Source organism: Marmota flaviventris, chromosome 8 (genome assembly GCF_047511675.1).
Source record: "Marmota flaviventris isolate mMarFla1 chromosome 8, mMarFla1.hap1, whole genome shotgun sequence".
In the NCBI taxonomy this organism is placed as follows: domain Eukaryota; kingdom Metazoa; phylum Chordata; class Mammalia; order Rodentia; family Sciuridae; genus Marmota; species Marmota flaviventris.
Window position 1 is genome coordinate 17,138,348 of NC_092505.1, and position 25,417 is coordinate 17,163,764.

The following is a 25,417-nucleotide window of genomic DNA, read 5'->3' on the forward strand; positions in this document are numbered from 1 at the left end:
AAAACCCCTATCTGCTTGTGACAAAACTAAGGTTCATCAAGAATGTGATTTGTCCAAGATCACAAAGATAGATGGCATAGCCGTGCCCCGGGAGGCCACCAGCTCTTCATCCTACAGTTAAAACACAAATGTAATGGCTTCCCACTAGGTCAGATACACATTTTCTCATCAAATGAGAGTTGGAGTCTGTGACCGCCACCACTCTAAGTTGTGTATTTGCTCCTGTGAGTGTGGTTTGGTGTTCTTAACTGCAAGTGAAGCACATTTGGACCCCTGGTCATCAGGAAATTCTCACAAAGTTCAATAATCCTTCTATCAACTCCATTTTATAAGGAGGAATAAAGTCACGTGTGCATGTTTTTACACAAGGGAGGGGAAGATGAAACACAAACACAGAGACTTCATTGTTGAAATATATTTGCGAGCTGCAGAAGAAAGTGTGTCTAATTCTAGTGCAAGAAAAAAGTGCCAGAGACCTGTCATCCACCCAAGTCATTATAGGATATTTAATAATAGTCTCTGAAACAGACTCTTAAAGTTATTTGTGCCTTACTACAATTGGAGGTGAGATGTTATCATTTCTATTTCCATGTGGAAGAACCACCTCAGAAGTGACTGCTTACCCACGGTCGTGGGGGATGATATATAAATGCTGGGTCTGGGTTTAGATGCACCAGAAAGGACAAGTGCTCTCATCTTTGGATGTATTTAAATGTCTCAGTCATCTCAGAAACAAGATTTTCTCATATTTTGAATACTTAGCTTGCTTCTACTTTCTTCCTTCCCCATTCCTGCAGAATTCACAATTGATTGGGGTTCATAATCTCCCGTGTAAATGCTTGGCATATTAGCATCAGTGAGCTGTGCAGTTGAAATTGCCGCTCCAGAGCCATCCCATCAAGCACAGCTTGTGTTCCCTTCACCCCGTATTCAGTTTTCTCACCATCTTCCCTCTGTATATGCCAGACCCTACTGAAGCACTTTTTCTCTGCCCTTGGCTTCATTTGCCCTTTGACCAATTTGTTAATCCTAAAAGCTTTATTTCTCTCTCCCTTCCTTATTTCTTCAAAGACCAGTGTAAGCTCAAGGAAGCATTTTCTGACAGTGAGAACCATTTGGAAATGCCAGATGATGGTGAGCAAGGGTGGGCACTATTGTGCCGCTCACACTGTTTTCTTTGGGTCAGACCCAGAACACATACAAAGGAATAATTGTGAATGTCAACAAATGTAAAAGGAAACAGTCTCACTTCACAGAGTTCAGTGGAATGTCATCTCTCCGATGGAAACCAGCCTTTTAAAAAGAAGAGAGTAAAAGAATCTGTGGTTTTATAAACCTCTTCTACCCTCAAATGAAGGACAAAGTCAATTCACTAACTGACAGATTATATGGTGAAACTTTGCTCTCCTAATAAATTCATATTTGCATTTTCTCTAGAGATTTAACAGAGGCCTTTTGTAGTTAATTAACTGTAGAAGAAGATAAGACTGGACAGTTGTAAAAGGAGGTATCTTTAAGGTTTTCTGCAGGGTGGGCTGTAATCTATTTTTATTTCTAATCAAAAGCCAAGAAACCATCGCTAAACTGGCTCCGAGGAAAACCCACCCTCCCTCTTCTTTGATGTTGCTTTGTGCCCTGGCGAGTGCTTTTGAGGAAACTAAGGAGACTGGGTTGATTTGTCAATGGTGATAAGGCTTTTGAAGTGGCGCCCCTCCTGTTCCGCGATGCCCATGATTGGCTCACTGAGATTCTTTTCCAGCTGCTTCTTTTTAATAACTTGTTTATTGCACATGCTTTTCCCTGCTGTGCGTTCAGGAGCCACAACTCACCATCTTGATTTGTCTTGTTTGCTTTCTGTGTCTCTTGCTTCCTGCGCCCAGTTGAGCCTGTCGATGCCCGCCCCGCTGCCGACCGAGGACTGACCACTCGACCAGGTATCTGACCCGCCTCCCTCCTGCCTCTCAGCAACTTCTGCTTGAGCAAAACAGGTCCTCTTTCTCCATGATCAGCCTCATAAGTTGCACACATTGCCATACAGAATCTGAAATGACCTTAAAACCAAACTTCATAAAATTCTCCTCACACCTCATTTTCCAAGTTTCTAGTTAAGTCATCATCTAGCTTTTGTTTCTGAGCTATCCCTTTTGAGACTAAAAAAAAAAAGCCCTTCTCAAATTTTGGGTTCTTTTCTTTTCTTTCTTTTTTTTTCTTTTTTAATGAAGAGGATTATATAGAACCGGTCCTCAAAAATGGAAGCCCACACAGGTGCAGACAGTCTGGTGGTGACCTACTTGGTTCCTGCGATAAGCCTGGCTTTCCTTTCTCCTTTGGTCTCCACATGGGTCCTTTTCCAACTAAACTGGGCTCAAGCTTCAGTTAGTTACTAAAGTAGGCAGGACTTTCTGAAAATACCAGAATTGGTGTATCTCCAGAGCCAGAAATACTTTTTCTCTTTTGTGGGTTGTATATACTTACTCCCAATGAGTGGCTAAAATAACACAACAGATGTATATGCAAAATTTTGCAAATAAGCCCTTTTTATTTTTTTATTTACAAATGTCATTAATAACAAAATAGACAGTTATTTTTTATCCCAAACATTAAGAAGAAATGCACTCTTCACCCTCTGTTCTCCATTTATCCTATGATTGCAAACTTGGTTTTAAGCATAACATCCCACTACAAGAGACACATGCATGCCTGGAATCTATGCCATACATAGCCTCATCCAGTGGGTAGGACCCATGTGTTCAGAAAATCCGAAAGAAGGGAAATTATTGAATTAAAAAATGTGTATATTCTGGGGAAATATTACTGCCAATAGCACCTGTTTTTCCATATTTTCTTTCTTTTTTACCCTCATAAAGTCCCATGCAGTGGTCAATGAACAGGAGATTAACCTGCCTTGAAGACATCAACATATGGCTGGGTGTGGTGGTGCATACCTGTAACCCCACAAGGGAGGCTGAGGCAGGAGTTCACAAGTTCAAGGCCAGCCTGGGCAACTCAGTGAGACCCTGTCTCAAAGTAAAAAATATATATTTTTTTAAAAAGAACTGGGAATATAGCTCAGTGGTAAAAGCACCCCTAGGTTCAACCCCCAGTACCAAAAAAAAAAATTTTTTTTAAATCATCAACATACAGAGGTCCACCTTTGCTCCCTATTGAAAGAGCAGCAGGGCCAGAAGTAGACCCTGTCTCTCTTGCTGCCAGTGTATGCTCGTGCCCTGACTGCCTCCAGCACAGTCACGCATGAAGACTCTTGAGAGCCCTTCTTGTGGCGTCTTCCTGCTCTCACGCTGTGATGCAGAGTGGCAGCAGAGACAGCGGAGTGACACGTCCTGACAGCTGATCTCATTGATTTTATGAATCTTGTCTGAAGGGCTTTTAAGGGAACTTAAATTATCGTAAGTCAGAGACAATCTCGGCTGTCCTAATGTCCTCCTTATTGTCAGTGTCACGTAAGTGAATTTCAAGGAGCCACAAGTTGACATTCCCATTTTGCTCAGCCAGTTGTTGAGACTCAAAACAGAGGGTCAGTTCAACTCTAACTGCAGCCAAACCCAGCTCAGGTGGGCCCTTGGCCTTGGGGCATTTCTTCATGGGCTTCTCCTTTTATTTCTAAAAGGAGACACATTTTCCATATGCAAACGTAAGATGTGCAGAAGCACTCACTCAGCCCATTTTCTGAATTGTGCAAGCCAGTCCTGTGTGTTCCTGTTGGAATAGGGGTGACACAACATGGAATGTTTTTAAAGTCTGACATGAAAAGGACATTTTTCATACACTGGCAAATAACTAATCTGTTTTTAGACACTAGCTAATGATATCATGGGAGAAAGCCATCCAAAGATCTTTGTTGTACCAATAACAGTATTATTATTCTATTTTGATATTTCACAGCAATCCCTGAATTACATTCTGTGGAGGGTTAAAAGAAATTAAAATGATAAGGTCCCTTCTCTCAGGAGCTTGAGGAATGAAGGAAGGAACCCGCTTTACATATTTAGAAAGATGTCATGGAATCTGGAAGGCAGAGAAACACAAAGCTACATCAGATCCAACAAGGACATTCTGTGATGTGAACAGAGAGAGACTAACCCAAGGGTGTGATAACTGGGGGACTTGCTGAAGATGAGCTTCCAGAGAGGTTGTGAAAGCCGTGAAGCTCATGGATTGACAGGGAAGACAGTTCCATACAGATGAGAGAACGCCCTAGGCCAGGCTTCCTTGTTTACACCATGTAAGACTTGTTATGCCCAACCAGAGAGCATAGATGATGAGAAAGAATGTTCAGATGTGACACGAGGAAGGTTCTGGTGAAGGCGTGTTTATGAACACCATTATTTTCTGGATATCTGTTAGGTCATGTAGAGACCCCAGATTTCTGTGTTGCTAATGAGTCTGTTGAGCATTTAGACTGATTTCCTCAGTTGTTTTGTAGCATTCATTTTGGTTCTTCATCATCATGTTGTGAGGCCACACACTTGAATCTGAGGTACCAAATTATATCTTCAGACTTCAAACCCTTCCCAATTACCCTGTGTCACTATTTCTGAGTAATCACTGTTGTGCTCAGAAACAAGCAAGCCAAAGGGTGTTGGGTTTCTCCCATCTAGTGCTCTACAGTCATGAGGAGGAAAGTGCCTTCTCCTTGATTTTCATATCTGACAAACCAGAAGGTTGTAACTTCTAGCAGGAAGAGTCACATAGGAGCCACAATAATAACAGTATAATTTCTAGGCTGGCTGCTACTCCCTTCTGGCTTATTTCCAGAGAAAAATTGACTTTAAAGGACAAGTTATAAGAAAAATACATCAGCAGGCTCTCCATGTGGGGTGGAGAGATCCCCTGAGCTTTAATGGTGTATTATCATCCTTCTCAGTCCTAATCAAGGAACCCACACTGCCCCCAGCTATGTGAAAGGTGTCTACCTCACCCCCAAGTGCACAGCAGGTCCTTCCCTCTCCTGACTTAGATGGAGAATGAGCACTGACCAGCCCAACCCAGAAAAGGCCTCTTGCACTCATGTGAACACAGGCCCCTGCCATTTGTTTAAAACTGCCCAGTGCATGCAGTATCTGCCTGTTATTGATGTTTTCCTGTGTTTCCAAACTTCTTAATTTTTCTTTTATACCAAGGATTTAACCCAGAGGTATTTAACCACTGAGCCACATCCCCAGTACTTTATTTTTTATTTTGAGACAAAATCTCCCTATGTTGCTTAAGGCTTATTAAGTTGCTGAGGCTGTCCTTGAACTTTAATCCTCCTGACTCAGCCTCTTGAGTCACTGGGATTGTACAAGTGTGTACCACCATGTCTGGCTAATTCTTTGGTGAAATTTACTTGGTGTAAAGAAAGTCTTCAGAAAATGATCATACCTGATAAATGAAAATGACCTAGCAAGAGCTCTTTCTGCTGAAAATCTTTCCAACTAATGACCTATAAATGTTCATTATCAGTCATACTGACTTGTTAAATGAATTTCATTTTTTTGATCACCAGAAGTATTCTGTATTATTTCAGAAATAGTATGAACTTAACATAATTTTGAATTGGAGAACTTATTCTTTAGATTTTTTTTTTTTTAGTATAATTGACTCCAAATCTAAAAGGGAAGACTATTCAAGAGGGTTATCTTTAAAATCTTAGAAACAGGGCTGGAGATGTAGCCCAGAGGTAGAACATTTTCCTAGCATGTATGAGACTCCAGGGTCAATCCCCAGATCCACGCCCTCCCCCACCAAAAAAAAAATGATTTTGAAAACATAATCTTAATTATTATATCTCCAGATTCTGATAACAGAAAAAGGATGAATTCCAAAGATGTCACTATTGTTATAGAAGGAAGGATCTCAGATTTTAAAGTTCCTCCTAGGAAGATTAAAAACGTACCACCTGCACCAATGAGAAACGGGTAGTAGTATCACCCTCTATAAAAATCAGTATCAGGAGGTTAGAAGACAGAAAGAGTTGAAGCTTATAAATATTGCTAATAACTTTAAGAAAAAAAGAAGAGAGAGCTCTGCGGTTCTTAGGGTGAGGACTAGCGAACTAGGTCAATTAGAGGACCACAGTTAAAGAGATAAGAAAGGGAAACTCTTGTGCTTTGCTTGTGTCCTTTATGTCTCTATGAACAAGAATGATCTTTAAAAGGAAACTGAGGCCCAAGGTACAGCAAGATGAAAAAAGAAAGTGCTAGGCACTTGTATTAGTTAGCTGTTGCTATATAACAAATAGCCCCAGAGTTTAGCAACTTAAAAGAGCAAGTATTTAGTTTCTTAGTTTTTAACAGCCAGGAATTGTGGGGTGGTTTAGCTGCATGATTCCAGTTCAGGTCTAATACTGAAGACATTGCCAGAGCTGAGGTTCTCTGAAGGCTTGACCCAAGGATGGTAGGTCTCTTTCCAAGGCGCTCTTTCACATTGCTATGGACACGAACATACCTATCAATCTTCCTAGGACTATAAGACTTCTTGGGCATCCTTACATGGCACCTGGCTTCTCCCACACCAGGTGATCGAGGAAGGAAACATCATTGCTTTTTATGACCTAGTCTCTGAAATCATACACTATCACTTCTCCCATATTTTGTTAATGTAGAAACAAGTCACTGTGTCCAGTCCACACACAGGGTGAGGGAATTACGTTCCTCCTCTTGAAAGGAGCAGTATCAACAAATTCAACTCCTCATGACCCAGACAAACCCCAGAGCAAGAACTTGAAGGTGAACTAGAACCTCTGCCCATGATCTTTTTGGAATTCTGGAGAAGAGGAAGTTAGGAATAGGAGAACAGTTCTGAAAAGAAGAAAGGAGAGAAAGTAGTGTCACCATCTACATGCCATGTGTAGATTGACATTGTTGGCGGGTCTCTTTTGGGATAAGTTACAAAACAGCTGCTTTTTAGGCAGTTGGACAAGAAAACAGGTACATGTCACACCCAGCATGGGTTCCCTGAGCTTTGTCAAATTATGCTGCCTTTCTGTAGCCACACATTCTATGCTATAGGCATGGTGCTTTTCAGTGTTGGCAGGTGTGTGACAAGTTCCACAGCACCTCTTAGTAAGACTGGAAGGGCAATTAGGCCAAGAGCAAGGAATTATTTCCTAGAGGAGCTGAAGGAACTCAGGATATGGAGCTAAGAAGGGAAAAAATCAGCATGACATGTTGCCTCTCCCTGGTGTCTGATAGGCCTCATGAAGGCCATCGTGTGTGGAAGGCAGGGCACCAGCTTGCTGTGGTGACCCAGGCTGCAGGCCCCAGGGAAAATGGTGTCATCTTAATGTAAGAAAGACCATTCTAGTAGGCAGAACTATCTGATATATTCCCTGTGTCCAAGCAGGAGCTGAGAACCCACCCCTGGATTGAAACACCATAGAGAAAATTATTTTTAAAAGCCCTTTTCATCCTAAAATTTGAATTTTTGATATTTAAATGTTCCAACATGGGAACTGACACTGATCCTTTGTGCTTTCATTTTTGTTTCTAAAATACCTTTGCATTTTGTTTTTAAACCTCTAATTATTATTTGAATAATGAAATTCATTGTAACAATTGGTGTAAGGATCACATAGCAATCTATAGAGAAGGAAGAGTATTATGTTCTGAAGCTCTATACTCAGCAGAAGAAACACACACACACACACACACACACTAGAATGCTCAACTAAATAAATTATATAATTTTACAATGCTTCACTGCATAGATACGTGAACATAATTTATTTGTAATTAGAACAAAGCCTCGGAGTAACAGTTCTGTTCTACCAGGTAATTAATGCTCATTTTTTTCCTGAAGAAATGACAGCACATAGAAAAAGGCACATAATAGGCGAGACAATAAGTCCCTAAACCGACATTTTCTAGGAACAAATGCTTGCCAACCTCCCAACCAGCATTTATCTTTTGTCCTCTCCCCACATCCTTTTGAAATTACCACATGTGTTTCAGACTTCTTCGATCTTTAATTTCTTTTTGTTTAAAATAGGCAGCGATTAACCATTTAAATACAGGATGTCATGTTCCTTGAAGAAAGTCCTTAATTACTTTCCTCTAACCTCAATCCTAGAAAGAAGTTTTGAGTAGCCTTAGTCTCATAAAGTTACTGTTTATAGTCAAAACTCATGGATTGTCCTGCATATTTTCATCGTGGCATGATACAGGTTCTGGGCTGACAAATATCAAGACAGAAGAGATCTCTGAAGTGAAGATGGACGCGGAATTCCGACACGACTCAGGATTTGAAGTTCGTCACCAAAAATTGGTATGCCAAATTATTCACCTCTTCCATCTATTGTTTATCTTACCAAAGGACCTGTTATGTCTTGCTCATGCTGTGTGAGGAATCGAATGAAATAAAAGATAAAAACAACAATGAAATGCTTGCCTGTAGGATCCTCATGAAAACGTGAAGAAAAGGGGGCTCTGTTATAGCTCCACCTAGAAGGCAGCTAAATCCATGCAGGGTTTAAAGTAGAATTAATTTCATTATAACAGTCACGTTAATCAGCTTGCACAGTATTCTCTAGGGAAATAGATTTATACAGGTTGATCACCTCTTATCTGAAAATCCGAAATGCTCCAAAACACAATACTTTTTGAATATACTGACATGATGCCCCAAGTGCAAAATTTTATACCATGAAATTTTGTTTCATGCACTAAATTATTAAAACATTATATAAAACTGCCCTCAGGTGTATATGAAACATAAATGAACTTTGGGTTTAGAATCAGGTCCTATCCCCAAGATTCCTCATTATGTATATGCAAATATTCCAAAATCCAGAATTTGAAACACTCCTGGTCTCAAACATTTTGGACAGGGGATTCTCAACCTGTAATAGATTTTTTTTTAATATTTTATTTTTTATTTGTAGTTGGACACATACCTTTATTTTATTTATTTATTTTTATGTGGTGCTGAGGATCAAACCTAAGGCCTTTCATGTTTCTATCTGTCCCTCCTGCCCTTCCCTCCTATTCCCTCCACCACTTCCCAGCATTTTAGTTCTCTTACAAGGGAAGAAACCCTGCAGAGGTGGGTGGAATGAGAGAGAGGATCACAATCCCCAATCTTCCCAGCAGTGTCATTCATCAGAAGGTTTGGACAAAGACACAGGCAGCTTCCTTTTCAGACAAAATGGATTTCTTTCCTTTCTCGTGTTAGAATTGGAATAAATACAATAAGGAAACATCTCTTTGCAGGCAGACAGCTCAAATAGTTATATAAAATCTTCACCAAATTCAGATAATATATCCTGGATTATGTTAAGGCTCCTTCTATGTTAGCAATAAGCACAGTGAGGGATTAAATTAATAAAAAGACAGTTTATCACGCATTCAGTAATAATACTTGAGAAATACTTTCAGTCATTTGTTTTGTGTGTGTGTGTGTGTGTGTGTGTGTGTGTGCGCGCGCGCGCACGTGCATACGCGCGTGTCTTTTCAGGTGGCAAATATCTTTCCAATATCCATGAAGTTTATAAACCCTAGTACTAATCTCCAGAAGAAATGTTTTTATTGTTTATGCCTTTTCCCTTCCCTCCAAATTACTGTAGCAAATCCAAAACTGACTTGGGATTTGGATTTGCATTTTCACTCTCATTATCTGTTTTGTCAAAAGACATTTACCCTTTGAAGCATGGCTTTCACTTGCAAGTTTAGTTATTGGGAAATCAGAAGTGCTTTTGATCTGGCTGATGCTGAAGAGTTTCAAACAAAAAACTGAGGGAACTGCTGAAGAATTGAGAGCTGATAGGACAGAAAGCTGAAGATGAATGTGCAGATTCACATTTTCCGGAGCCTGTGTCATATAAGCCCTTTTCAGTAATTACACTAAGTCCTGTAATGCGACAGTGACTAATGGTGGTGGCAGCAATTAGGGAAATCAGCTCCCTCTACTGAACTAGTTGATAAGATAATGTACTATAATTAGTGCAATGAATATTACAAAATTACAGTATTTTCTTAAAGACATAGGGGTATGTCCAGACTCATATTTATTTCTGATTACCTCACATTAGTATCATTAGCTAATTAATGACTTCCTTTAATAAATATGTTGATCTAGCATATTTGTTTAGAAAAGGGACTAAGTATGAACAATTCTAATTTGGTTGGAGAGACACCATGCATAACATCCTTCTAGAAATTTGCTTTACGTGCTGTGGCTTATGTGACTATTGTAGATTGCTACAGTAATAGTTTTAGCAATGAAAATCTGTCATTTGACTGTCTTTGAGGCTTTATTGAAAGAATTGTCTAAGCCACTGTTTTCACTAACTTCCTTAACAAATGTGTTATATGTTTAGCAATAGTTTTTCTTTTTTTGGTCTAGCATAAGACGCCTTATATAACAAAATGACAAAAGTGGCAGTGTACTTTTATTTTTAAATAGATAACATTGAAAAATAATGACTTGCTTTTGTATACAATCTGAAGAAATGTGGTGCAATAAATTTTTCATACTGAATATTATTTCTTCTTTACAATGTTCTCCAAATTCTTTTTATTTTATCCAAATAAACAAAAGGATAAAGCAACATTTTTAATTTTGGCCTCTGTAGACAACACCGAGAGCGTGACCTATGTGTGACTGTTAAGAGCCTCTTGGCCTACTACTTTTTCCCTTTGAAATAACATTATGCTTTTAACATGCAGTATGCTTCTCAAGGTTAATTAGAATCTTACTGAATCAGTGTAACTGGAAGTAGGTAATGTGATGTGTTCTTCTGTTTTGGGTTGCTTATTGCTAAGTATTAAACATGTTCCTCTAAAGAAATGAGGACATCTGTGGGTTTGGAAAGTACCTAAGGCAGGGTCACTCAGAGTCCCACATCCGGAATTCCAGTTTAAACTTGCTGTTACTTATGCTGGCCTCCCTTCTTAATCTCCTTGAGTGCCTTCATGGCTGAGATAGGTCCTAGAGCTGCCAGCCTGTTACTTGCCAAGAGTTCACCTGTCACACAAGGTGTCAGGTCCCTGCAGACTTCTGTTTCGACATATGGGGGGAAAGTAGACTTCCCTGCACCTGGAGAAGCCACATGTTGTTCATCACTCTGTAAAATAGGGTTATCATTCTTAGTGACCGACCAACTCAGAGTGTAAGATTCAGTGAGGACAGAGGATATACAAGAACTTTCCACAGACCGCATCCAGCGTCTCTCTCAATTACAATCCTTTCTCTTGATTTGTTTTCAAGGTGTTCTTTGCCGAAGATGTGGGTTCAAACAAAGGTGCAATCATTGGACTCATGGTGGGCGGTGTTGTCATAGCGACAGTGATTGTCATCACCTTGGTGATGCTGAAGAAGAAGCAGTACACATCCATCCATCATGGCGTGGTGGAGGTAGGTAAACGTGGAAGCATGTTTGCTAGCAGAAATTAAGGAAGACCCGAGGGAAATTAGGCTGAGCATTGGTCTAAGGATCAAGTGTTCCTCCATGGTGCTCAGATTGCAGCTACTTGTCTCTTGCTGGTTTTTATTCATTCCACCATACTGTGAATATTATGCTGAATATTATGATTTTTATCAAAATTACCAGGTGCGGTGGTGAATGCCTCTAATCCCAGAAACTCAGGAGGCTGAGGCAGAACAATTGCAAGGTTAAGGCCAACCTCAGCAACTTGGGGAGACCCTAAGCACCTTAGTGAGACACTGTCTCAAAACAAACAAAAAAAGGGGGGCTGGGATGTAGCTCAATGGTTAAGCATCCCTGGGTTCAATCCCTGGTACCAAAAAACAAAACAAACAGAATTACCAAAATAACACTAATAATAATGCCTGGCTTAAAAAACCATGATTACACTTAAGCCTTTTTTAAAACAAACAAGCAGACAACAAAAATAGTATCAGAAATTAGGAAAAGGAAAAATAAATAGACGGTTGCTTTTAAAAAAAATTACTAAACACACTTATTCCTATTTTTTTTCCTTTAAATAATCTTGGTCTCTAAATAAAACCTGGTAAAGATAAAGGTTACTAATTTTCAGTAATGATCCTTATCTTTAAAATTCTGCAGGGAGGGCTGGGGTTGTGGCTCAGCAGTAGAGTGTTTGCCTAGCACATGCGAGGCCCTGGGTTCAATCCTCAGTACCACATAAAAATAAATAAACAAAAATAAAGGTGTTGTGTCCAACTACAACTGAAAAATAAATATAAAAATAAATTCTGCAGGGAATCACTTTTGTACCAAGTACAAAGTGTATAATTGTGACTTAGGATGCTGTTCCCCCTATTACTCTGCACTTCCACCTGAAAAACCCTAGTTTCAGGATGATAATACAATAGCCCTGGGGGTGGAGAGAAGACACACCAGTGATCATCGCAATCACTACATGATTATGCTTTTGTAATCTTCCTCCCCAAAGGCCAGTCTGACTAACAGGAGTATACACACAGAAGGCGTGGGATACACCAAGGGAAGAGAATGGCTACAATGTTCAAATATGATTCCATACAGGAGAGAGAGAGGGGGAGAAGGAAAGAGAGATTTACAAATAAGTTCTTTTATGCATTTAAAATGCAGCTTTGGTGAGAAAAAAAATTAAAATCTCATAGTTTGTGTAACTTGTTAGGGTGAATTAATACATATTTGAGAGGTTTTTAGAGCTACAAGAGAACCCAGTGATCAAATTAATCTTCTAATCTTGGCCTTAGAAGTATCCACACAATGTGAAACTTAATTAGGATCAAGGTCAAAGTCCAGAGATTCCCAGCCAGTGAAACATCTCTCACTAACTCCAAGAAACTGCTCCAAACTGCTCTCTGGAGGAGGGCAAGGACAGTTTAAATAAAGTAAATTTGTAACAAAGTCAGAAATCTCACTTTGGGGGGCACTTGTAGTCTCCACAGACAACTGGGTCACAGGAGCTGCTGATGCGATTTCTCTGTTGGTGCTGGTGTGGATGCATTAAAGAGCAGTGTAATGAATGAAACCCAGGAGGGAGGGAACTGAGTGATCCACAGTCCAGGGCAGGAACACTGTAAACAACAAGAGGCAGGAAGTCTGAGATCCTGTGTGGGTGGGGGGTTTCTTCGGGGACTTCTCTCCTTGGCTTAAAGATGGCCACTTCTCCATGCAACTTCACACTCTTCCCATGTCCCTCTCCCCTTTCTTTTATGGACATCAGTTATGCTGGATGAGGACCCACCCTGAGGATGCCACTTATCCTTAAGTATCTCTTTAAAGTCCTGTCCAAATAGAGCCACACAGCCTGGTGTGGGGCAGGGGGCGGGGGTGTTAGGACTTTAACTTGGATTTAAGGCAAATACAGTTCAGTCCAAGACAACCCAGGGATGCTGTGCAGAATGGCAGCACCTCTACCGGGGCTCCCCTGCCTGGCGGTGTGAGACTCACGCATTTGTCTAAGAGGACACATCCTGAGTCCCATAAGGAAGAATTTCCCAGTACAACAAGGCTCAGAATCTGAGTATTAAAAGAGCCCCAATGTCCCGACCTGCGTCTGACATAGAGCCAGGTACGAGCCTGGAACACTGTGTTCCCACTCTTCCTTTTGGTCACTCTCTATGCAAACCTTACGAATAGAAAATGTTCTCTCTTCTCTCCAAGACAGCTAGTTGCCTCACAAGCACCCTTCCTACCGTCAGGGTCAGCTGCCGAGAACTGTCTCCTTGGAATTGTCAGAGGAGGAGTTGATACTTGGACCCAGATTCTGAAAAGAAATTAATTTTTAAGCCAGAGGCAAGGTCCTTTTGGTCTCGACTTGAGACTGACTAAAACCTGTCTGGATTGAGTGCCCCGTTCCGTTCTGTTCATTTTATTTCCTCTCACCTCCTTTGTCCTTAGAGAAACTGTCCCTCCTTCCTTTCCCCGGCCTGTTTCTGCCTTTGTGCTGCTCTGTGTCCTCTGCATGGCCAGCAGCATTGGACTAGAACTTACCCGAGGTGCCATCCTCACCTCCCTTCAGGAACATATCCTCTGGCTGGGGTGGGACAACTCGGATGCCAGGAGCTGTGACCCAGCAGTGGCACCATCCTGTGGGACAGAGTGCTGTGGGTAAGAGTGCCCTGGAGTCTGCACTGGATGGGACTGATCCTCCTGCAAGTATCTCTGCCTCCCTTTGGTGGCTCCTCACACTCAAGGACAATCGGCCCTCCATATCCACAGGTCCAACCAACCACAGATTGAAAATATTTGCAGAAAAAAATAATTATTTTTTTATGTAGTAAACATTGTCATTTCTTCCCCAAGCAAATGGAGTATAGCAACTCTTCACATAGCGTTTGCATCGTATTGGGTACTGTAAGTCATCAAGAAATGATTCACTAGAGGTGTGTGTGTGGTGGGGGGGGTTATGCAAATGCTGTACCACCTGGTATAAGGGACATGAGCATCTGTGGAGTTGGGCCTTGAAACCAACCCCCTGTGGATACTGAGGGACCACTGTACATGGAGGTGCCTTTATTTCCGTCCCAGGATAACTTTTAATGAGTGGCCCTGCTTTACCAAGAAAAAGAAAAGGAGCAATGAGCACAGGCAGAGGGACTGGCCTCGGTCACCCCAGGCAGAATGCTGTCGCACTCCAGCATGAGGGCAGCTGTGGTCTCCAGGACCTACCCTGCTTCTTAGACTGGAAGACCCTGCAGCAGACCACAGAGATGAATCTAGGGGGAAATGTAAAGAGGTGTGAGCAGTGGGAAATGAGCAGTTGTTAGTTCTGTTTTTTAAAAATAAGCAGTTGGTGCTGATTTAGTGATGACTTCACCAGGAGGCCAGAGATGCATTCCATCAGCCGTTAGCTATGCTTTCACAAGGAGGCAACTGTGCTTTATTTTTGCCACAAGCAGTGACGCGGTGGCCCTTATTATGCCATTTTCCAGATGTGCCCACTGTATTGGAGCTTCTCTCGCCTTTCTGAGAATCCCAGTGCTGGTCAAATTATCCACCCTGCTCCTGTGGAAACAGCCCTGCAAAGCACTGACCCTGTGTTCTGTCTAATGTTGTAGCTCTTCCTACCACTCCTCCAGGAGTCTTCATCTTTAATCAGATGAGGGCACAAAATCTCTTTGGTAAGGTGTAGAAGAATCTTCCTTTCACAGATCTGATGATGGGAACACTGGAAATCCCCACACCCCAGTCATCTCTTTAGTGACCTAAATAAGGAGAGTTGCTTATTTAGCTTTTTATGGAGTCGTGGCATGTGACTTCTCTCCTGAGGAATGTGCTGACATACTGGTGACATCATGGCCATATGCAAGATGTCCTTAAAGGACTCTGGCAAGAAGGTGACCGACCAGGATGGAGGTACCTGGTGGCCACTAACATTGGTGTCCTAGAGCAGTTCGCGGAAGTAATCAGGTTAAACAGGAAGCGAAGGTCAGAAAAGTGAGGGTGGGCCCTCGAGGCACAGGTGGCTTCATTGAAGAGCAGAAAAAGAAAGTGGCAGGTGGAGGAAGCCTTAAAATGATCACAAAGAGCCTCCCATGGAGTTCCTGAGCCTTCCTGAGAATTGCTTGCAGTTGGCAATAAGTGTAACTCAGTTACTTATAAGGAGATTGTAATTAAGAAAGGTGTTGTATTCAAGAAAGTGGACCCGTGTACAGTGGAGCAGAAAACCAGCCTGGGAGGGCTCGAGGAGAATGAATCACCACACTGCTGACCCATGGCAAGTTCTTGCCTTTGCATATGGCCAGCGCTTCAATGTTGTTGGCTCTCTCGCTAGAATGTGTGCTGTGGTCCTCTTCCCCTCCTCTACTTGTCCACCTCTGTGGCCTAAAATGGAAACTTTTAGGGCCTGGGGTCCTGCTCTTTTGCCTAACTCAGTGCCATTTGTAAAGGACATGCGTTTGCACAATCCTGCTGGTGGCTAAACATAATAAACTGTCACCGTGGTATTCACTGCCCCTCCTCCAAGTTTACATCTTACAGCACACACACCAGAGGCAGTGCACTAGGATAACTTGCAACTAAGGAGACCCTAGCAGAATTTTGTCTCTGTCATCTAGTAGTTGAGCTATAAATTCCTCTGGGTCGAGTGAAGGAATAAATGGCTCCAAAGAATCAAGATCAGGGAGAAAGCTCTAGGAAGGGGACATAAGCCAAGGAGTATTCACAGGTTCTACTCAGGAGCTGAGCATGTAGCTCAGCAGTAAAGTTCTTGTCTAGCATGCACAAGGCCTTGGGCTCCAAACCCAGCACCACAAAAAGAAAAAGAAAAGAAAGAAAGTTCTACTCAAAGTTAGTTAGTTTGGGACAAAGCAGATCTGACTGGGCTCTGCTCTTACAGTGTGTACCTGCAGGAGTTGAAGCCCTGCTATGGTGCTATGCAGGAGCCCCAGGTCTCAGAAAGACACAGTGCAGCTTTCAGATGAGTTGCTTCTGCTGTCCAGTCCAGGAGTCAGGAGAGAGTATTCAGAGTGGTATGCGAGTGTGTGTTTGCATCTCAGCAAGTGGCAGATGCTCCTGCCTTGAAGACTCTGCCCCTGGCTTCATTGTTGCATCAGTCCTTCCAGAACAAGCGCTAGGAGCTCAAGCTGCCTCAGCTCAGCTTTAAGGGAAATGATGGTGTTTAAGAGAACAGTGGTGTTCATGCAGAGGCCCAGTTGCACAGGGTTGTAAAGCAGTGGCCCTTGCGTGGTGGCCCACATCAAGGCTGCAACTTCAGTCACGAGGAAGAGACTTGCCGCAGAGGTTTATCCATCCCAGGTTTATCCATCAACATGGGTGCTCAGATTTTTGCTCCTCATTTTCAAGGGGTTTGGGATTTAAAAAAAGATATAACCCAAACTTGTTGGGTGCCATTTGTAAAGCCAATCCCTTTTCCTGAGGCGCCTGAGCCCTCTGAGCTCTGAGGGCCAACCCACCCCAAGGTCGAAATAGCAAAATACAGCTCCCTTCCCAGCAGCCAGGGGTGCAAGGATTAGCAAGTGGAACCATGGCCAAGAGACAGGAAGGCTGGAAGTGTGGACTGCACACCAGCCTCTGAGCCATGCATTTCTGGCTGGACTCTCCTAAGTGTTTGGCCTTGGAGTTTGAAGAGGAGATAGGAAGATGAAATTGCCAGGTGTTCTGCTGCCCTTGATGAATATAAATGGTTGTTGAGAATGATGTGCCTCCTGGAGGAGATAAAAATATAACATTCTTCACAGTGAAGCAGCCCATCATTTTTTGTAAATTCAGAAACAGCAGTTTTGTCCCTATTTTCCAAAGCAAGGTAATTTTTTTGAACCCTGGCATTCTTCGAAATCTCAGTTAAGATGCCCAAGTTTGAGTGGCACACTGCTGCAGGCAGGCTGTTCCCTGTTGATCAGATTTGGAGAGGGAATGAAGTCTCTAATTATTGGTGCGAATCTTCAATCATGGATTTTAACTTGTAAGCCTATGGCTAATTACACAGTTGCCAATTAAAGCCAGGTGACCTCATTTGTTGACAACAGTGCAGATCAAAGGAAGCAGGAAGCGGTGGGGAAAACATCTGTGAATGACTCCCCTGGGACAGTGATGCTGGGCATCATTTGAGCAGTCCCCTGAGTGCTGGCTCTCCATTAGTGCCTGTCAGTGGTACTGTTCTAAGGGGAAACGTCCAGGCCTGAGAGAGGACTTGGCTACAGGAGAACACGGCAGCCCTGCTGTGTCTTCCACAGATGGAAACTCAAGGATCAGGGAACAGAATGAGGCAAGGTGGGGTCAGACATGGTTGCCTGCAGGCAGTGGGGGATGGGGCAATTAGATGGACACATCTTTTAAGTCTGGATGGCTTATGACCATTCTACACCATCCCTGAAGAGACACCATGTGCCCTCTGGCATTTTGCCTTCATTGAGTTCAGTGGGACAGCTGTTGGTGCCTGAATTATGCCACAATTATTGGTTGTGTCGGTGGAGGGGTGGGGGGGAGGGAAGCTGGGGAAGATGCTGAATGTCACTTGGCGAGGCTCAGTGATGGGAAACAGGCCTGCAGGGTCCTGGAGGTGTGGTGGGAGCCCAGGTCCATCGTGCACAGAATAGAAAATGCCCCTTCAGAGGAAGCTCCTTTTCTATGGAAAAGATGTTTCTTCATCCTGATTATATATTTGTGTCATTCTCTTTGTCTTACAGTGGTTTTACAGAACAGAAAGTTGTTTAAAATAAGCTATTATTAATGCAGTACCTCCTCTCCTCTGTGGACTGGGAGAGAGAGCTATAGCAAATAGAGTAGAAATAAGAACAGCAGCACCCCTGGTTAAAGGGGTAAGTGCCCTGCACAATCTGCAAAGAGTAACTGCCTCACGCAACCCTGCCAGGCACTGAGAGTAAGGAGATAAATGTTCACAGCCGCTGACCTTCTTAGAAGCAGAGCACTAGTGCTCAGTGTAAACACATGCACATACCCCAAGTATATTAATCTACAGCAGCATGTCCTTAATGTTTTTCCTTTTTTTCCTGTGCTAAATAAATGCTCCTATGATTTGCATATATCATTAAAGATTCTCAGATCTCTCTTTAACACTTTCACAAATATAAAATTTGATGGAACCAGGAACAGATTAAAATAAGCATGGGAAGATACATGGCAGTCCAGGAAGTTGAGGGATTTTTTCCTACACAGTGTCATTCAAATAGCATACTTTGCTGATCCCTCTCTGTGATATTCTTGCATTTTTTTTATAGCTTACCACCCACCTTCAAGTAAAACAGTCCTCCAGCATGGCTGTTTGTACTATTGTAACCAACAGGAAAGAAGTAAAAAAAAAAAAAAAAAGTCAACCTCAATAAATTTGCCTAATTAGTGTTGGGTTAAGGGAGCAAAAGTAACCACTGGGCCTGATACTGGCCTGAGTCCGCGTGTAAACATGTCAGCACCACCTGGTGGTTGTATGGAGCATCTGCATAACACATAGGCAAAGGCTTTCTGCTGGGATGTCAAAAGAGGAGAAAATCATGGTAAAAGAAGAGTACTGTGCACTTTATCTTTTTACAGCTTTAGCAGTGCTGTGTGCATTTTTAAGGGATTTGTTTATATATTTATTTTAATGCCATTCTCATACTTGCTTCTCAGGTTGATGCTGCTGTGACCCCAGAGGAGCGCCACCTCTCCAAGATGCAACAGAATGGCTATGAGAATCCAACTTATAAGTTCTTTGAGCAGATGCAGAACTAGACTACCGCCACAGCAGCCTCTGAAGTTGGACAGCAAAACCATTGCTTCACTACCCATCGGTGTTCATTTATAGAATAATGTGGAAAGGAACAAACCCTTCTGTTTTATTATTTGCTCATTATCGCCTTTGACAGCTGTGCTGTAACACAAGTAGATGCCTGAACTTGAATTAATATACAGATCAGTAATGTATTCTCTCTCTCTCTCTTTACATTTTGGTCTCTACACTACATTATTAATGGGTTTTGTGTACTGTAAAGAATTTAGCTGTATCAAACTAGTGCATGAATAGATGCTCTCCTGATTATTTATCACATACATAGCCCCTTAGCCAGTTGTATATTATTCTTGTGGTTTGTGACCCAATTAAGTCCTACTTGAAATATGCTTTAAAAAAAAATCGATGGGGGATGCTTCATGTGAACGTGGGAGTTTAGCTGCTTCTCTTGCCTAAGTATTCTTTTCCTGATCACTATGCATTTTCAAAGTAAACATTTTTAAGTATTCCAAATGATTTAGAGAGTTTTTTCCACGACTGCATTTTACTGTACAGATTGCTGCTTCTGCTATATTTGTGATATAGGAATTAAGAGGATACACGTTAATTTCTTTGTGCCTGTTTTATGCGCACACATTAGGCATTGAGAATTTGAACTTTTTTTGTCCATGTATCTTTGGATCTTTGATATAAAAAAAAGAAAAAAAAAAGAATCCCTGTTCATTGTAAGCACTTTTATGGGTGGGGGGTGGGATGCTCTGCTGTTCTCCAATTACCAAGAATTCTCCAAAAACTTTTCTGCAGGATGATTGTACAGAATCATTGCTTATGCCATGATAGCTTTCTACACTGTATTACATAAATAAATTAAATAAAATAACCCTGGGCAAGACTTTTCTTTGAAAGATGACTATAGACATTAGTCAGAATAATATTGGAATGTGGGCGGGGGGAGAAGCAAACTCAATTTCCTTTTTCTAATCTAAAACATTTTATTTATGATATCAAAAGAAGATGAAATGAGGGGCAAAATAAGGGAAAGGAGAAGGCATGCCCAGGCAGACCCTTCTTTAAAGATTTGTCTTTTTATTTGTATAAAATGGTGTTTTCATGTAAATAAACACATTCTTGGAGGAGTGCCATTGTGCTGGTGTGAATGATTCTGTGGCAGTGATCTCGACTATTTAGTGATCTGAAAGCTAGTGAGAAATCTGCCCGTGTTGGGCATTCACACCTCCTGTGTCATGTACATGAGAGTCTGAATAGGAAATTGGGGACAATGTGCATCTCCCCAATGCTACTAAAATATTGCGCAGACCTGATTAGCAGTTTGAACTTGTTATAAGGATTGTGCTTCCATACTTTCATCCTTAAGTTTGTCCCAAATGGGAGACAAGAAATAAAAGTTCCAGGTAAATAAAAACGAAGGCCAGCTGATACTTATCCTTATGCAGAATTTCTTAACCTTGGCACATTTTATAAGGAATAATTTTTTTTGTTTTGTTTTGGAGAGCTGAGCATTGTAGGATAATTGTTCAGAAGCATCTACCTATTTACAATCAAAAATGTCTCCAGACATTGCCAAAAGTCCCTTAGGGAGCATAGTTGTTCCTAATTGAGAACCGCTGTGCTGTAGTTTAATGTCATATGTACGTAGTTTTTTATGAAGAACCCTATCTATCACAGTTTTAAGGCAGCTACAACAGAAGACCATACACTGGGTGCTTAAACCACACACATTTACCTCTCCAGTCCCAGAGGCCAGCAGTGCAAGCTCAGGGCCCCAGCAATGAGGATTTTTTTCCTGGTCCACAGATGGCTGCCTCTTACTGTTTAGTGACATGGTGGGGAGGAAAGGTTCTGGTCTTTCATCTTACATTGACATTAATGCCATTGTGAGGTCTCTACTCCTGTATTACCTCCCAAGATCCCACCTTCACATACAATTGGTAACTAGGGTTTCAGCATGAATTTTTTTTTGGGGGGGGCATCCTCAGTTCATAGCAGCATCTGACTATTCCAAAGGTCAGAGAACATCATCCCTACTTTTACTGTGTTGTGCCATCTTCAGTGATCAAGAATCAGTCAAGCACATTGTAACTCTATTGCAACCTTTTAAACTAAAACACTAAGCCAGAAAATCCAAATTGTTTCATATCGCTCCAAGTATGAAGACCCAACTAAAACTCATGGAGTATATCCATTGAGAACAAAACAGTCATAAGAACTGTATATATGACATTATGCCCCTTATCCTGTTAGGGGCAATTAGACCTGACTGCTCTATGAAGATATGTACACATGGCAGATTATATGTATAAGCTACAATTCCATTTTGCCTGGCCCAAAGAGAGGTCACTGGCTAAGGGGAAATTAACCCTAACATAACAGTCATTTCTAATGACACCAATGAAATGAAACCTCACTCTCAAACATGGTGCTCTGACACATCACTCCCAGGCTAACCTTCAACTGTAACCATAAGCTGTAGCTGAGATCATTTCAAAACTAGTAGGAAAAAAAAATCCAAAATCCACATATATGATATTATATATATATATATATATATATATATATATATATATATATATATATATAAAATACATAATCTTATATGTAATACAAGTATATGATACATGTTATATAAAATAATTACATATATAATGTATATGTTTTATATATACATGTAAAACATTGAAATTATGAAAAGATAGTACTTTATAATCTTGGTTCTTCAACTAAGAGATATTGATAAGACTCTCCAGATGGTCTGTGGATTAATCAATAAATAATTTACACAAAACTAAAGTTCTGCCAAATAGAATTATGGAAGTAGCTGTCCAGGCCAAGATCAATGAGATCTGGAGGAACTCTGATGGGGCTGATGGATGAGAAACAGCATCTCAGTATAGTTTTAATTTGTGTTTATGCCATGAGTAACGTTAGATATTTTTCCAGTTTTAAGAGTTATTCTATAGCTCAAGTTTTTCAGTTTATGTCTTGTTTGGGACTTTACAGCCTACTTTACTGTCAGGACTGCAACTCCTGCTGAGTGTTTCCAGTTGCCTGGGAAGTCTTTGTCCACCTCTTTTATTTTCAGCTTTTCCTTTTTCTTTTTTTTAATATTTATTTTTTAGTTGAAGTTGGACACAATATCTTTATTTATTTATTTTTATGTGGTGTTAGGGATCGAACCCAGAGCCTCGCCTGTGCTAGGCAAGCGCTCTACCGCTGAGCCACAACCCAGCCCAACTTTTAGCTTTTTCAATAGCTGCATTTTAAGTATCTCTATTATCTACAGCATATAGCTGTGTTTTGGCCATATGAGCCAACTTGAAAATCTTTAATAGGCAAGAGGGGCCCATCCAGTTTTATTGATATAATTCCTATATAGGCTCTCAATTCTATTAAATCTTATACTGTCATTACTAAGTATATTTTCTGTGTCTCTCAAGGAGACACAGGGATTCTCTTGTATTTTTTTAAATGGTTTATATGCAGCTTTTACATGTTTAACTTCCCTAATCCAAAATCCAAAAATCCAAACCCTGAAATGCTCCAAAATCTGAAACTCTGGTGGGTGGATGTGTTTTTTTGTTGTTGTTTGTTTGTGTGTGTGTGTGTGTGTGTGTGTGTGTGTGTGTGGTGATACTGGGAATTGACCCCAGGGCATCACACATGCTAGGCAGCTGCTCTACCAGTGAGCTCTTCAGATGCAACCAACCCCCATGTCAAACATTTTGAGCACTAACTATTACCACAGGTAGGAAATGCCGTACCAATGAAACTTTGTTTGTTAATAACTTACTTAAAATATTGTATAAAATCACCTAAGAGATATTGATAAGACTCTCCAGATAGTCTGGGGATTAATCAATAAATAATTTACACAAAACTGAAGTTCTGCCAAATAGAATTATGGAAGTAGCTGTCCAGATAAGACCTAGATAAAATTAATAAACTTCATATTGAGAATTGGGTCCCATTATACACACACACACACACACACACACACACACACACACACATATTCATACATACACACAAATACTCTAAAATCCAAAAGGAAACAGCCTGAATCCAAACACTTGAGGCCCCCAGCATTTGGAATCAGGGGTCCTCAACCTGTGTTTTGATCCTGGTGGTCGCTTCTGTACCAGTGCCTTCAGCAGTTCTCTCACTCCCTTCTGTTCTTTTTTGTTCTTCCCCTTTACTTGCCGACTGTCTGTCTTTTTCTAAATGACATTCTTTGACTCCCAACTATTGCCTATAAATAGTGGTCTCACCTACTTACCTTTGCTCTCCCTTTCCCCAATTTTTTCACCTAAACATTAGTTCTACTTAATCCATACATAGCATTTATACGTTTTCCTTCAAACATGAGCCTACTCTGATTCCATCTTAGCTTGACAACTAAATACAGGAAATGTTCCCTCAGTCCTTTGTGCCCCAAACCTTCCAGTTAGATGACGCTCACCCTCCAGTGGATGCCTCCCAAGGGCTCATATGCACAGCCCTTCTCCAGTTCTGCACAATCAAAATCGGTGTTCCAACCAATAAAAATAAGATTAAAAAGATAAAACAATTGTTGTTCCAGGATTTTAAAACTTGAAGGACAGTTTGCTTTTCCTTAGGTTTCTTGAGCATGGCACGCCACTATGTCTTGCTTTGCATGTTATTTTTGAGAAATCTGAGGCAAATCTAATTGGCCAATCTAATTTGCCTACTGTCTGTCTTTTTCTAAATGATCTTCTTTGTTTTTGTTTTTATTTTTTTCCTTTTGGCTCTAGAGACTGCAGAATGCTTTTTTATTTTTTTCTTTATCTTTAAAGTCTAATAATTTTGCAAGCTAGGTTTTGGAGTTCACTATTGGGGTCAGTCCTAGGTTACCAGCCTTTCAATTATTTTACTTCTTGGGATTCAAGTTTTTAATATTGTCTCTCATTCATTTTCTTCTCTAGGGACACCTGTAATATGAATATTTGGCCTCCTCTGCCTAGCTTCTCTTTCACCCTCTTCCTGTCCCTTATTATTTTCTTTATCTGATTTTTGTTCTTTTGGTTGTTTTTCCCTATTTTAATCAGGACCCTTCATGAAATGTTTATTTGAACGGATTCTCCTTGGGGCACCTTGCACTCTGTCCTTTATTGCTTATTTGGTTTTATGCTTTTGCTCTGAATGCTTTTCCTGAGCTCATCGCCTCTCATTTTATTTCTTCCTGTTTTGTTGTTGTCATCGCTGTTGATTTCTCTACCTAATTTTTATTTCTAACTCAGTGCATTTCCCGTATTCCCAGATGCACGTTGGAGAATATTTAGTTAAAATTGAGTGTTGTGTTACAATTTTCTTCAACTTCCAGGTTGTTTTAGGGTAGACTGTGCCTATAGGTCATGTTAGTAGGGCAGGGAAAAGAGGAAAGTTGGTGTTTTGCTCCTGCTCTCTGCAGGATCCTTAGTTCTTTCCTCTTATTTCCTCTGCTCCTTCCCTTTCTATCTCCCAGGAATGTGGCCTCTCCTCCATCTGTTGGTTTCTCCTGGGAGCTGCCCCTCTGCACCCTGTCAGGTGCCCTCTCTGATCAGGGCTTGGAGCCACCAAGTCCCCATCTGTACTATTTTTGTATAGATGATTTCCCTTTCTCTTTGGGAGTTGTTTGTTTTTATTTAAGTCCTCTTCTCCCCTCAACCCTTTTCTCCAATCATCCGAGTGTTCTCTCCCCTGACTTCTGTATCCATTGGTTTGTGGTGGCCTGTAGTGAGCACTCTGTCAGGATTTATCTTTCCCTCCATGTAGACATCATTTGAAGGTTGCAGTTTCTCTTGGTAATGCCAAAAAGGGAGACTGTCTACTCTGATGAGGAAATTCTCACACCAATAAGTTTTTAAATCTCCCCAGGCTTTTCTAAGATGCAGCCTACCCTACGTGGAGAACCTCCCATCGTATCACCATGTGCCCCCCCTCCAGCATGACTGTCTCATTTTTCTACTTCCAAAGTCCTACATAGGGTATTATTCTTCGGATTTGTTTCTCAAAGGACTCTCCCATTCACCTGCCTGAGAATCACACAATTACATAATCCCATTATGGGTTTCATTACATATGTGCATAGATATAATTTTCTGGATCCCATTCTGGGTCTACTGAAATAACTTGTTAAAAACTGGGATTCTGTATTTTGAATAAGCACCACCACCACCCCACCACCATAAATAAGCCACAAAAGATTGTAAGAATTACTACTCTGGATGCTGGAGAATCCTGAGTTCCTGCCTTCACCCTTATTTTTTATACACTAAGTAATCTCGATCGCGTGAGAA

General features: G+C 41.1%; 1 protein-coding gene across 6 annotated transcripts in view; it reads left to right on the top strand.

Moving 5' to 3' along the window:
- The window catches only part of App (amyloid beta precursor protein), a 239,114-nt gene extending 218,873 nt beyond the window's left edge, over nucleotides 1-20,241 (top strand). For 3 of the 6 annotated variants that reach the window (XM_027929083.2, XM_027929078.3, XM_027929080.3), the window contains 4 exons: nucleotides 1,881-1,934; nucleotides 8,165-8,265; nucleotides 11,206-11,352; nucleotides 19,004-20,241. In XM_027929083.2, the coding sequence (XP_027784884.2) occupies nucleotides 1,881-1,934; nucleotides 8,165-8,265; nucleotides 11,206-11,352; nucleotides 19,004-19,105 (404 nt within the window). In that variant the 3' untranslated portion in view covers nucleotides 19,106-20,241. The remainder of the gene's footprint in view (nucleotides 1-1,880; nucleotides 1,935-8,164; nucleotides 8,266-11,205; nucleotides 11,353-19,003) is intronic. The other 3 variants (XM_071615110.1, XM_027929079.3, XM_027929082.3) reach the window with 1 other exon arrangement.
- Nucleotides 20,242-25,417: the final 5,176 nt, after the last annotated feature.